The 14,010-nt window shown below is 41.5% G+C and overlaps 1 protein-coding gene across 6 annotated transcripts in view; it reads left to right on the plus strand.

The window, feature by feature from the left end:
- Window positions 1–14,010, plus strand: part of GPATCH2 (G-patch domain containing 2) — a 173,730-nt gene that overhangs the window by 4,017 nt on the left and 155,703 nt on the right. For all 6 annotated transcript variants that reach the window (XM_039530865.1, XM_039530862.1, XM_039530863.1 and 3 more), the window contains one exon: window positions 9,650–10,366. In XM_039530865.1, the coding sequence (XP_039386799.1) occupies window positions 9,650–10,366 (717 nt within the window). The remainder of the gene's footprint in view (window positions 1–9,649; window positions 10,367–14,010) is intronic.

Genomic DNA, 14,010 nt, shown 5'->3' on the forward strand with positions numbered 1-14,010 from the left:
TCAGATATGTTATCATTACACCCCACCATTTAGGGAAAGCTTGTGTTTTGGAAACTTTTTGGCTCTTTGATTATTCTGCTAATGATTTCGTCATTCTAGCATATAAATATTGTCTAACGGTTCAAGTAGTTCTTACCTGGACAATTAATGAGGTCTTTGTATCAAGTTTTTGTTGCTGCACTTTATTTCACTCCATTTATGTCCATATCTTAAAAAGAGCAATGGTAGTTCTCATTTTCTTTAACAAGTAGTGTCAAACATGATATTTCATGTAAAAGGCCTTGATTTTTTTTTAAAAAAGTGAAATGGTAGTTTTAATAGTATTGGACACGAAAATATTTTGACGTTGAAGTGATGTACATATATTGTAGCTGCTTTTCTTTATCTTGGAAAGAGTACATAGAGAGGAAAGGGGTCAACATTTAGTAAACTCCATTAAAATTGTTTGTTTTATATAACTGTGTGGGTCACTGGAGGCAAACTACACTGTTAGTGCAGCAATATCATCTGTGAGAGAAGATACGGTTTTTGTCACTGGCAGTGGACAGTTCTGTAACTGTGTTTTTACAGCCTAATGTTAGGCACACTGAACTATGGGTTATATATTAAAAATATTTTGGGGAAGGTCCAGCTTGTGTTATGCTGTATATTACATATTATTAAAATTCCAGAATTATATCTTTTTTGACTGAATGCATTCTGTATTTGCTGTTGACAATTGTAATTAATTGTTTTTTCAACCTGTTCCAGATACACACATTTCTAAATGTCTCCTTTGGGCCAGCCTTTGGGTAATACTGCAGTAAAAAGAATTCATTCCCACCTGCAAAGTATAAGATTGACTGACTGACTGACTGTCAGGTGTCCACAAAAGAAAAAGCCAAAAAAGGGATATGCTGATAAGTATTAACTTGCTGGAAAAACTCTGCAGAATGTTAAGTGGTTTCTCACTACAAATAAATAGAAGCAGTTAGTCTGAACTTTCTAGTTTCTACTCCCATTCCTTAATTCATACAAAAGAGAAAAGAGAGAATTGTTAAAATAAATCAAATGTACTTTCTTGGGTTTTCAAGAGTGGCAAAATCTTGAAGTGAGCTCTGTGTACACTACAGTAAAAACCAGGCTGGGAAATTCAGTTATAACTTGGTTTGTATTCTAAACGTGCAGCATGGACTTTGATTTGACAAGACCAAGTAATCATATAATCATACTAAGTGAACGCTGTACACATGCCGAACCAAACATATTTGGTATCGTAAGGCAGGTAGGTTATAGCCATGTTGTAATTGTTGTGTAGATGAGGCCATTGAGGCTGGGTGGATTTTCTTCTGTTCAGTCAGAGGTGTATTAGGATCAATTAACAGATTTATATACGGGTAAAGAGTACTTGTCAGTTAATTGCAGGAGCACATGAGACTCATAAAACTTGATTTACAATGGGAATTGAGAATGTTATTGCTCAATGCTTTTTGAAAAATTCTCACTGGTTTCCAAAGCATGTTCACTTTAGATGAGTTTTCTGCTCTGAATGGGCACAGTCCATGACAAATCATACTTGTATCAATAGGTATCGAGAAATATGATAACTTTAAGTTATGTAACAGATAGGGGTTTCTATTTGAAACTTCAGACAATATTAGAAGTCTAATTAGCATTCACTAGCATTCACTGTGAGATTGACCAGCAAAACTATAGAGATATAATTATACTTCTATACCTGTGCCGTTATACCTCTCCATGTGGACACTCTATTTTGGAATAAACTAGTGTGTCCACATGGGGCATTATACCAGCATAGCTATAGTGGTATGATTTTACTCCTGTTAATGCCAGTCAGTTTCCCCATGTAGACAAGCCATAAGTAAGGGCAGGCCAAATCCTCAGAGGTGTGGTGGAACACAGACTAAGGTTATGTCTACACTAGCAGAGTTACAGTGCTGCTCAGAGAGCGCTGAAGGGAAACCGCTGTTAACTGTTCACACTGGCAGCTGCTTGCGCAATAGCGTGTTCATACTTGCGGCACTTGCAGCGGTATTCAGAGCAGTGCACTCTGGGCAGCTATCCCACAGAGCATCTCTTCCTCTTCTGCTGCTAAGAGTTGTGGGAAGACGGAGGTAGTCGCGAGGCATCCTGGTTCCTGTCCCAGTGTCCTGTGATGCATTGCTTCGCATCCCAGCAATCCCCGTGCTTCCATCCACATTTAGCGCCAAGTTTCAACGGTTTGTGTACTGTGCACTCTGCCTCTTCGGTCTGCAGGAATGGATCCCGTGCTGTTGACCAATATGCTGCTTGCTCTGACCAACACGTCATGAGTGGCTGTGGAGTTATTCCTTAACCTACAAAGGCAAAAGCAGTTCGACATTCATCTCGCCACGTGTAATGGCTATGACACGAGATTGCTTGTGACATTCACGGAGGTGATGACCACAGTGGAGCACTGCTTTTAGGCTCAGAAAACAAGCACTGAGTGGTGGGATCACATTGTCATGCACATCTGGGGTGACAAGCAGTGGCTGCAAAACTTTTGGATGAGGAAAGCCACATTCATGGGACTGTGTGATGAGCTCACCCCAGCCCTGCAGCGCAAGGACACAAGAATGAGAGCCACCTTGCTATTGGAGAAGCGCATGGCGATTGCACTGTGGAAGCCAATCCGTCACTAACAAAGTCAACAGTTGGACTTGTGTTGACGGAAGTGTGCAGGGTCATTAATTGCATCCTGCTCCGAAAGACCGTGACTCTGGGCACCTTGTGGATGGCTTTGCACAGATGGGCGTCCCTAACTGTGGAGGGGCGATAGATGGCATGCATATTCCAATTCTGGCACAAGACCACCTAGCCACCAAGTACAATAATTGGAAGGGGTATTTTTCTTTGGTTCTCCAGGCGCTTGTGGATCACCGTGGGCATTTCAAGGACATTAACGCAGACTGGTCCAAAAAGGTGCATGATGCATGCATCTTTTGGGACACTGGTCTGTTCAGGAATCTGCAAGCAGGGATTTTCTTCCCGGACCAGAAGATCACTGTAGGGGAAGTTGAAATGCCCGTTTGGATCCTGGGAGACCCGCCTACCCCTTAATGCTGTGATTTATGAAGCCATACACGGGGAACATTGAAAGCAGCAAAGAGCGGCTCAACAACAAACTGAGCAAGTGCAGAATCATGACTGAGTGTACTTTTGGCCGTTTAAAGGCTCGCTGGCGCTGACTATATGGGAGGCTGGACCTGATGATGACAATATTCCTATGTTTATAGCCGTGTGCTGTACGCTCCATAATATTTGTGAAGGGAAGGGTGAAAGCTTCATTCAAGGCTGGACCGCTGAGCCTGAGCGCCTGGAGGCTGAATTTGAACAGCCAAAGACCAGGGCTATTAGAAGGGTTCAGCGTGGGGCCATAAGAATCAGGGATGCCTTGAGGCAGCAATTTGAAGCTGAAAGCCACCAATATTTCTTGTTATGCTTGGGAGTGCAGTGCTTGTAATGCTAGGAGGCGAATGTGATTGGTGCAACCAATGCACTGTGGAGGTTTAAGAAAATTGCTTGTTGCTTTGCAGGGCTCTGTTTGCTTTCAGTTGATGGAATAAAGATTACTTTCAAAGCAAAACAATTCTTTTATTAAAAGACAACGACTGGAGGAGACAAAAAAAAAATCAGCACTGGGGATTGGGGAAGGAAGGGTCCCAGAAGGAGGCGTGGTCCCGGGATAGTTAAAGATTTGTGTATCTCCAGGGGTCATATCCAACTTTGTCCTTTGGAGTACAGTGCAGTGGGTATTGTATTTCAGCAAGGCTATACTGCAGAGGGATGAGTGTTGAGTGCAGTGGGTACTGGGAGTCTGCAGGACTGGACTGTGACAATGCAAGAGTGAAATGCAGTGGGTACAGATTGGAGCCAGGAGGTTGGTAAGAGTGTATTGGCGGGGTCTGGGGGATGCATGGTAAAGAGTTTTTTGCAACAGCGGCTGCTGGGGAGGGCGGGAGCGAAGCTGCTCAAGTTGCAGTGCTAGTAGCACCTGGAGCATGACCGCTTGGCACTCCATAACGATTAAGAGCCACTCCGTGACTTCGTTCTAGTGCGCCACGTTCTCCTTTCGGTCCCTCTTCTCGCTGTCTCGTACTCCTTTGATTCTTGTTTTTCGGCCGTGGAGTGTATCATGACATCACACAGAAAGTCCTCTTTAGTTTTTCGTGGCCGCTTTCAAATTCTGCACAGCCATTCAGCCAGCGATAACAAAGAGGGAGGCTGGGCTCCCAAGGTCATCTCTGTGAAACAAAAATGCAAAATTTTAAAGAAGCAGCATTGTTTGCAACACACAACACTGATTCAGTGATTTAAAATACAGCCACTGTTCACATACTTGTCACTAACTAGCTGACGGAGTCAATCAACAGCTTGTTCCGCCGCTCAGACTAAGCATGTGGTGGTGGTATGTGCATCATACAGAGACAAGTCTGCTTTCTGCAGCCCTTCTGCCCCCATAACTCGCCTCAGCGATTTCCAAAATCAAATCCAGTTACCAGGGGCCTCCTGTCCTGTTTGCGCTTTGCGAAGATTCGACAGCTGTGACTGGCTAGCCTCCTCTGAGGTAGAAAAGAGCTCCTGGCTGCATGCATCTCTGACCTCGGAGTCATCCTCTGCCTCTGGGTCCCCTTCCACATCCTCGTGCACGATTTCTTCCTCCTGGCTCGGTCCACTCTCGACTGGCACATTAGCCAGTGAAGTATTCACAGTGGCCTTCGCAGTGGAGGTGGGGTCGCCACCGAGTATTGCGTCCAGCTCTTTGTAGAACTGGCAGTTCGTGGGCGCAGCACCGGAGCAGCGGTTTGCGTCCCGCGCCTTGTGGTAGGTGTTCTGCAGCTCCTTCATTTTGACCCTGCACTGCAGTGTGTCCCATTCATGGCCCCTTTCTGTCATGCATCATGAAATCTGTCCATAGGTATCATAATTCCTATGGCTGGAGCGCAGCTGGGGCTGGACAGTCTCCTCTCCCCAAGTGCTGATGAGGTCCAGCAGCTTGGCAGGCGATCCCTCCAAGTGAGGGATCGCCTGGTGCGTGGAGCAGGCATGGCCACCTGGAAAGATGCACTGAGACCACTGCACGCATCACCGAGAAAACAGGAAGGGGACTTTCAAAATTCCAAAGGAATTTACGGGGTGGGGATGACGGTTGGTCACCTGAGGGCAAGGCAGTAGAGTTCAAACTGATGACCAGAGAGGCAAGGACAGGCATTGTGGTACACCTCCCAGAGGCCAATCACAGCTCTGTAATCGATCAGGGTGTCTACACTGGCACTCTCATCAGGGTGTTTTTTTTGTTTTTGTTTTTTTTACAGTGCTGCAACTGTACAGTTTCTGTGCGCTAAGAGACTTGGCAGTGTGTACACCTCAGGAGTTACAATGCAGAAAGCTGCTTTACACTGGCAAGTTTCTGTGCAGTAGACAGCGCCTAACACTTTGGTCTAGGCCAGGGAATAAAAGCTGTGTAAATAGACTGTATTCTAATCAAGTGTTGTTCAACAAGGAACAAAGGTTGCTCTGAAGTGCTTTATGTTCTTGATAAGCAGTCTTTTGCCAACCTAGGTATTTTGAATTTCATCAAATGTTGAATATAGTGAGTATTATGCCAGAGATGGGATAGTGATCATTTTTTTTCTAAGTGCTGAACTTGATTTATAACTGCCTACATGCTGACAAGAAATTATTTAAAAAAAAAAAAAAAAAGCAGTGTGGTACCCTGAGGCTCCCCTCATGCCAAGTTAAAACAATTTGAAAGCTCCCTTATACCTGTGAAGATGCAGCTCAACACCTTTTTTTATTTTGTGAGCCTGAAAAGATATGAAGTTGTCTTCACAGGTGTTAAGGGAGCTGTCCTGTCACATTAAGCTAACTTGACTGAAAACTTAAAAACCCACTCCACCCTCACAAACCACCAAACCATTTCTCCCCATGTAGGTAAGGCTAAATGTGCTTGTACGCTAAGGCCTTCTCTACGCTGGGTTTTCTGTGTGTGGGTTTTTTTAATAGTCACTAATATACCTGTATTGGTGCAAACTATGACTTGCATTTCTTTGAAACCGATGTAAGCTGCTGTGGTGCAAGTCATGGTTTGCATTACTACAGCCACAGTGTTGGCTAAAATGTGTAGTGTAGACAAGTCATGAGAAAGGGAGAGAAGGAGAAGATGGCAGAAATAGAGAAACTTCTCAAATCTAAAAATGTAAAAATGGACCTATTACAAGATTTTCCTGTATAACTAGGCTGTCAGCCAATCTGTAGATTTGATTGGCTACCAGTTACTTTATTCTGTCTGAATTTTTCGATAAACAATGCTTTATTTGCATGACTACCTCTTTCGCTGATATCTACTGTAGTTATTTCTCAAACGCAAGGAAAATGATTTCTTGTGAGAGCAGAAGGACTAAGAATAAGCAAAAAGTACTGGTACCTGATTTGTGTTTCTTGCTCAAAGGTGAGTGCCAGAAAGGTGCACATTCCTGGAAGGTGCTGCCAAGGTGTTGCTTGCAATTAGCAAGTGGCACAGGAAATGCCTGGTTATGTCAAGCAGTGACAGGAATAAGAGTTCAGTCATGATAGCAGGCATAGAAAAAGAGTTGAAAAGTAAACATATATACAGTTTGGCATCCTGTATTTATCAAAATTGAGATAGTAAACTGTACTACTCTGTCTTTATGATTATGGTGATATGTCTTACAGCTGGCACAAATTATTTTCTTGAATTACTTCTGAAACTACTAAAAATAGCAGTACAGTTTGAGAGACGTCTCCTTGTAGATAAAACATTTAATGGTGAATTTGAATTTTTTCATAACTAAATTATAATTCACCTAGTACTCTTGGTCCATAGAACTGAAGACATTTAAGAAGGTGGTGGTATTCCCATTTTATATAGGGAAATGGAGACACAATGAGTTAAGTGAGTTGTCTAGGATTATACAACAAGTCACAGGCAGAGCAGGAAAGAGAGCTCAGGTATCCTGCCTCTTGTTGGTGTGTAACCATTGGACCATGCTGCTTAGCACCTTTAGGCCTGGGGCCAGTGATGGGTGAGTGAGTGGGGGAAACTTGTGTGCTGTATGACTAAACTCTGTCTCCATTTGCAACCTGCTGATGTTGGTAGAAAATGGCTGACTCGTGTCTCCTTTCGTCCTGTTCTAAAACTATCTGAACAGCTTTCTTCTGGACACTCACCTACACAATTTACTGACCAATGTTTGTCCACTATATGTCACCAGGCATAACACAGTAGTGAGCACTAGAAGAAAGGAGGCTAATTACTTTGGGGCATCAGTCTGATCAGTTTGTTTCAATTCCTTCACCTGGGTGTTCTGCAGTAAATCTTACTGTTTTGGCTTTAGTTTTTTTGTTTTGTTTTTTAACTCAAGTACACAGATGTGTGAGCCTATTGAAGTATACTTGGTGATAAATATAGGTATGTCTACATTGCAGTTAGATGCCTGTGGCTGGCCTGTGCCAACTGACTCAGGCTCCCAGGCTGCGGAACCCTGTGTAGATTTTTGGGCTTGGGCTGGAGCCCAGACTTTAGGACCCTGTGAGGTGGGAGGGTCCCAGAGCTCGGGCTGAGCCCAGAAGTCTACACTGCAATGAAACAGCCCTGTAGCCCAAGCAAGCCCCACGAGTCTGAGGCAGTTGTCACCGGCCAGCCATGGTTTTTTAATGCTAGTGAAGTGATGTGAGCTGTGGTGCAGAGTAAAATTCTTTCCTCATATCTGCATGATGCCTCTTAGTCAGATAGACTGTATTCTCATAAAGTTGTATGATTCCTACTGATGTGAGTGTGTAGATCAGAAAGGATAATTTTGCCTTTAATCTTCTAGACTTTCATTTAGGGGAAAGGTTCTCTCAACTTAATGTCACTCTAGAGAATCAATATTTTTAAAGATCAAATAGATATTAGTTGTTTGGGAAGACAATTAGTCACTATTAAAAATCTTACATAATCAAAACATTAGTGTTTCAGATTCATCTTGGCACTTAGGTAGAATCAAGAGACAATTATCTTGTGACAACATTGTGACGTTCTCCTGGTTTATCTGAACCGGTGATCTGCTAGGTCACTCCAGTCCTCGACTCTGGGATCCAGCCCTACCCTGCTTCGCTGTGAGAACCCCCACTCCCGGGCTGTTCATGCACAGCCTCTAGCATGTAAGCTTCTCCCAGAATGTGAGTGAGCACTTTTGGCCAGCCACTGCTTTGATAGTGCAACCGAATGACACTAGCAAATATCTCTGGTCCCAGACACAACCTTAGGAACCTCCGTCTTGCAGTGTCCAGTTATGTCCACTGGACGCTGCAAGCTTATATGAGTGTGTCAATTTAACAAAGAAATTGATGTGTACCAGGCTTGTTATCCCAAGGGGAGTCTTTGACATGCTTCAAACCAAACACACTGCTATCTATAAAAGATAGATTTTAAGTGTTTATAAGTCAAAGCACAACAAGTGAGATTTGGTCAAGTGAAATAAAAGCAAAACGCATTCTAAGCTGATCTTAACACTTTCAGTGCCCTTACAAACATTTTCACCACAGGCTGGCTGGTTGCCCTTCAGCCAGGCTCTCCCCTTTGATCAGCGCTTCAGTCACTTGGTGGGTGGTGTCTGTAGATGGAGGTGGAAGAGGAGAGCGAGCATGGCAACTGTCTCTCCCTTTTATCATATCCTTTCTTCCCTCTTGGCTTTGCCCCCTGTGCACCCTCCCCCCATTCAGGGTCAAGTGAGCATTACTTCATCCTAGTCCCAAATTGACCAAGGGAAGGGGGGGTGACTCACTTGAGAGTCCAACAGGTCCTTTGTTGCTTCCTAGGCCAGTGTCCTTGTTCCTGTGAGGCTAGGCTGGGTTTCTCCCATACATACCCTGATGAGGTGTAAACTGCCCCTCTGTTCCTGGAGAGTTTTGCCTGGGCTTGTTTTAAGCTGTGAGGACACATTTTCAGCCTCATAACTATATACATGAAATTACAACCTCTAACGTTACTATAACATTACTACAATAATAATGGTTGCTGCATCATGAGCCTTCCGAAGACATCTGACATGACAAACTTTGCATTGGATACCACACAATCATATTATAAGGATGAACATGGAGGTGCAGGGTGTTCCCCTGACATACAGAGTGTCACAAACATTTTATCCTAATGACAACTTTTAACGTTGTACCTAATAATATACTATAAAGGAGAAAAAATGTATATTCAATTTCCTACTTTATAGATAATTTAAAATGTGCTCACTTGCTTCTAATTATGTATTGACAGATTTTGCCAGTCTTCACAGATGACAGATTAACCCCCTGAAAACTATGATATTGAGATGAAATATCTGTAAATAAAAGCAATATTAGGAGGACTGCTAAAAATTGAAGGGTTGTTGTTGTTAAGATGGAAGTTAGGGGAGAGAGTGACATTACAAAGGGAAAGCCTCCTCATAAGTGTGTTGTAGTATTGGCTGATTCAAAAGACAGCTTTCTATAGAACTACAACGGTATTAAAAGTGCTGATCATAAGACTGTCTTTGACATTATAATGATATTGGTATATGAAAACATACTGCTGAAGTTGATGCACATTGTAATCAGTTTTGTTTTTGTTTTTTCTCTGCGTATGTAGGCATTTCAGTAGGACTATGGAGGAACTAGTTCACGATCTGGTCTCAGCACTGGAAGAAAGTTCAGAGCAAGCCAGAGGAGGTTTTGCTGATACTGGAGATCACTCTCGCAGCGTGTCTTGTCTTCTAAAACGCCAGGCAAGAAAAAGGAGAGGACGAAAAAGACGTTCATTTACTACTCATCATCCTTGGGAGACTAGTCACTGTTTAAGTGAAGGTTCTGATTCCAGTCTAGAAGAACCAAGCAAGGACTATAGAGAGAATCATACTGCTAATAAGAAAGACCACAGTGACTCTGATGATCAGTTGTTGGTTGCTAAACGCAGGCCTTCTTCAAATTTAAATAACATTAGAGGCAAAAGACCTCTATGGCATGAGTCTGATTTGGCTCTTGACAATTTAGGAAACAGGACCCTGCGTAGGAGAAGAAAGGTGAAACGCATGGCAATAGACCAACCATCAGACGTCACAAATACACTAACATTGACCCAACAACAGGATAACAGCAGAGATCAAGAAATGGATAATGATAATAGATCTTACCAACATCAAGAATTTGCCAAGAGCAAAGTGAAAAAAAGAAAACTAGCTACAAGTAGGCAAGGACCAGAAATCTTGGATGAAGGAGTGGTTATAGAGAGTGAAGAAGCGAACCAGGCAAATAAGGACAAAATGGAGTATGAGGAGCAAAAGGGTTCAGATGAGAACATGAGTGACAGGTGAGTGAGTGATTGTTTTTTCTTTTTCTATCAACTGAAACAAAATTCTTATATTGCTACTGTAGTGGTGTAGGTATTGACAAGTCTCATTTTCTTTATTCCAAAATTAAAATGCACTCAATAGCAGTAAATGTTAGGGGTCTTTCCTGATCCAGTAATACTAGAATACTGCTACTTCAAACATGTTGTATAAGGTTAAATTATAGCAATTCAGAGGAAATCTGATGGGTGGCAGAGAAGGTTCAAAGGAAACAATTACTTAAAGAAACTTTATACTAATTGTTTCAATATTAAGACCAAGAAAACAGGAATTTAAAAATGACTTAAATGTTACGTTATTGTATTATGCAAGGTATTTGAACTAGCACTTAATCACACACAAGGTAATTAAATAGCTTAGATTTTCCAACTTCTAGGCGTTGGTGCTTTGATTGTTGCTGGTATTCATCAGAAGATTATCAGTACAGTATATGGATATACCCGCTAGATGATCTGTGGGTCATGGGCATAAAAAGTCTATAGGTTGCCAAGAATGCACATCACTTACAAAATGCAAAAACCAATTTATAGTTCAGAAACACCTGAGCTTGCCATTAGAAAAATGGGATGATGATGACCTTTTGGCAGTATGCCTCAGTAATCTATTCCAGACAGCAGGCCTACCACAATAGTAATTGTTTCCAAAGTACTATTTTGACAATCAGTAAAGTGTCATTTTCCACCACACACAAGTGATGCTACCTGCAGGGTCTGATGATCCTGATCATGTTTATCCAGTTTTGTTTGGTTCTGAATGCAGAACTGTGAGCAGGGCAACTCCTATTTAAGATATAAATTCTAGCAATCTAGTAGCTAGACAGCAACATTGTTCCTCATTTGTTGTAGGAGTCTTATCTATAAACTGCATTGAATCTTTTGCTTGTTGGCCATAGTTTAGGTGTGCTGTAGCGATGGCATGCATAGGTTCTTGGCTAGGGCAAGAAGAGAGGTTACTTATTCAGTATTGGTAAGTTACTGATTCCAATTACTCAGAAACCGATAAGGGGATAGTATTTATTGAAGTTGCTTTTTATACTCTTTCCATCTGTTTTCTGAGAACTGTAGACAGTTTTTAAATCACAACAGGAATCCTGAGTCACCTGGCCACTGAAAAGAAACTGAATTTCACAGTGTCTTCACACTTGTATTGGACCAGAAGTAGGTCTTGTTGGGGCCTTTGTGTCTGGAACGCTTTCAGATTCCATCATGTTTGTCCTGTACTCTTGTAAATTTTTTTTGTTGTTAAATTTTAACACTTTTTAAAATGTCTTGTGCCAGAGGAGGGTAAAAATACTTCAGTGCAAAACTCATTAACCAGTGTTTGGGTGGAGGGAGCCAAGGTCAGGGGAAAATCCTCCAAACACCCCAAAAAGGGCAGCTTGCTTATTTCAAGTGCAAAAATGACAAGTAGAATCCATAAGGGATAGTCATGTATTCTTGTGCTTCAAGAAGGGGAAGGATAGCTCAGTGGTTTGAGCATTGGCTTGCTAAACCCAGGGTTGTGAGTTCAATCCTTGAGGGGGCCAATTAGGGATCTGGGGCAAAATCAGTACTTGGTCCTTCTAGTGAAGGCAAGGGGCTGGACTCAATGACCTTTCAGGGTCCCTTCCAGTTCTATGAGATAGTGTCGATGATATATGGAGCTATACCTATCAGTTTAAAAAACATGCTCCTTTCTGGAAATACTTTACTTAGTAATACTGTAACAGAGAAAACTTTCTCTGGTTGTCATTTGCCAGCACTTTACTGCCAGATTTTGCCATTTTCACCCGTTTGTGGTGTTTAACACAGCAACAGGGGGCAGGGAAACTTTTTTTTTCTTAAAAAAAAAAAAAAAAAAGATGAAAATGTGACTGCAAAACCACAATGTGACAAGGAGATTCAGAGGCATATGGAGTACTCAAACTACTTTTAACTCTAATTTTCAATTGGCTAGACTTCAACTTGATGGTGCCCATTAAATGCATTACTACTATATGATTCTATCACTTTATTTCACAAGAGGAACAAGAAACATACTAGCAAGCCTCTGTGCAACTATTGTGTTCTGAAAGCATTGACAGAGATAAAAATGTCTTCCTAAAACTGTGTGCTAGACACAGAGGTAAATTACTGAAAACATTTTGGTAAGATTCATGTCTTCAGTAATACTGCTGAGTCACATTTGAACTCTAGGTTCCAGAGTTATCAAGTCTGCCATGCCAATTTTCATTTGCCCACATATGAAGGCTTTGTTTTCCAGATAATTTTGTTGTGTGTATATTTCAATGGGCCACATCTTCCACATTTACAATTCTTCCAGCAGCAGTCCCTGTGCCTATAGTATGATGCCCCAACGGAGGCAGGGGCTTCATTGTGTTATGCTAAAAATCTTCATCTATTGAGCGTGCTCTGCAAAGTCTTCAAATGCTTAAAGCTTTTATTGTATGGCACCACTCTGTATAAATTGATCAAGAGCAAATGCCTCAGTGAAGATTATTTAAGTACCAAAGTTCAAATTGCAAACTTAAAGGGAAGAGATGAGTATGGTTCTCTTAAGGTTTGCCTGTAAGAACAGTTTGGTTCATGGCAAGATGGGGTATAAATCTACCTTGTAGTAAATATCTGTATAGACCTGCTGATTATCTTTAAAATGATCAATCACCGCTTGAATCTTGAAATACTATAAAGCAAATCTTAGTGTCTTCTTTCCGCAAAGTATCCCATTCCCACTTTAATTCCACCATAGACAATTTTGTATATTTCACAATTCTAAATGTCCCACAACTTTACATCACATTTCTTTTTTAGAATGAACTGTTTGGTTGAAGCTTTCCACCTATCTAAAAGTATTTCCTTAATGCACTTTAATCCATTCCCATTTCAAAGTGGGTGGATCAAAGCTGTCTATGGATGGAACTTTTAGTGTGTGGCAGCAGAATCTACATGGATGCTTAGTGGGCTGCAGGATAGTATTGGATAGACTTACACCTCAGCTTGCCATGAACTCAGTAAGTGTTTTGTATACGCAAGCCCTTATAAAATGAGAACTTGTGTGTGAGATGGGGAAGAATAGATTTTTTTTTTTGTCTTGTTTCCCAAAATTCAAATGGCTGAAAGGATTCCTGAACTTAAAAAATATAGATAGATAGATTGGAAACTTCAATCAAAAAGGTTGTTTTTTTTTTAAAAAGATGTGTGATATAAAGTTGTAGGACATTTATAATTGTAAAAGTATGCAGAACTGTCTGATGGAATTAAGCGAGGAGGGGATATTTTTCAGAAAGAAGGCACTAGGATTTGCTTAGCTTTATAGCATTTCAAGGTTCAAGCTCTGCTTGATCACTTTTATAGCTCCTAAGATTTGCCATCTTTGTATTGAGGACCATTATCTTTAGTTAAGTGCTTAAGTCTCTGACTGTACTGGGATAAAAGAGATTGTAAATGCTGCTTATATAGTAAGAAGTTACTGTATACAGAAGAAGATATGGCAGAGTTTTAGAACACATCTTTAAGAAATATGACAGCTGCACATATTAGCAAGTCACTGCTGCTTGTCTATCTACATCAGGCCCAATTTCAAGCCCTGTTTGAACTCCTTCTAAAGGAAGATGTAAAAACAATTA

The sequence above is a fragment of the Mauremys reevesii genome, linkage group 3, assembly GCF_016161935.1.
Source record: "Mauremys reevesii isolate NIE-2019 linkage group 3, ASM1616193v1, whole genome shotgun sequence".
Classification (NCBI taxonomy): domain Eukaryota; kingdom Metazoa; phylum Chordata; order Testudines; family Geoemydidae; genus Mauremys; species Mauremys reevesii.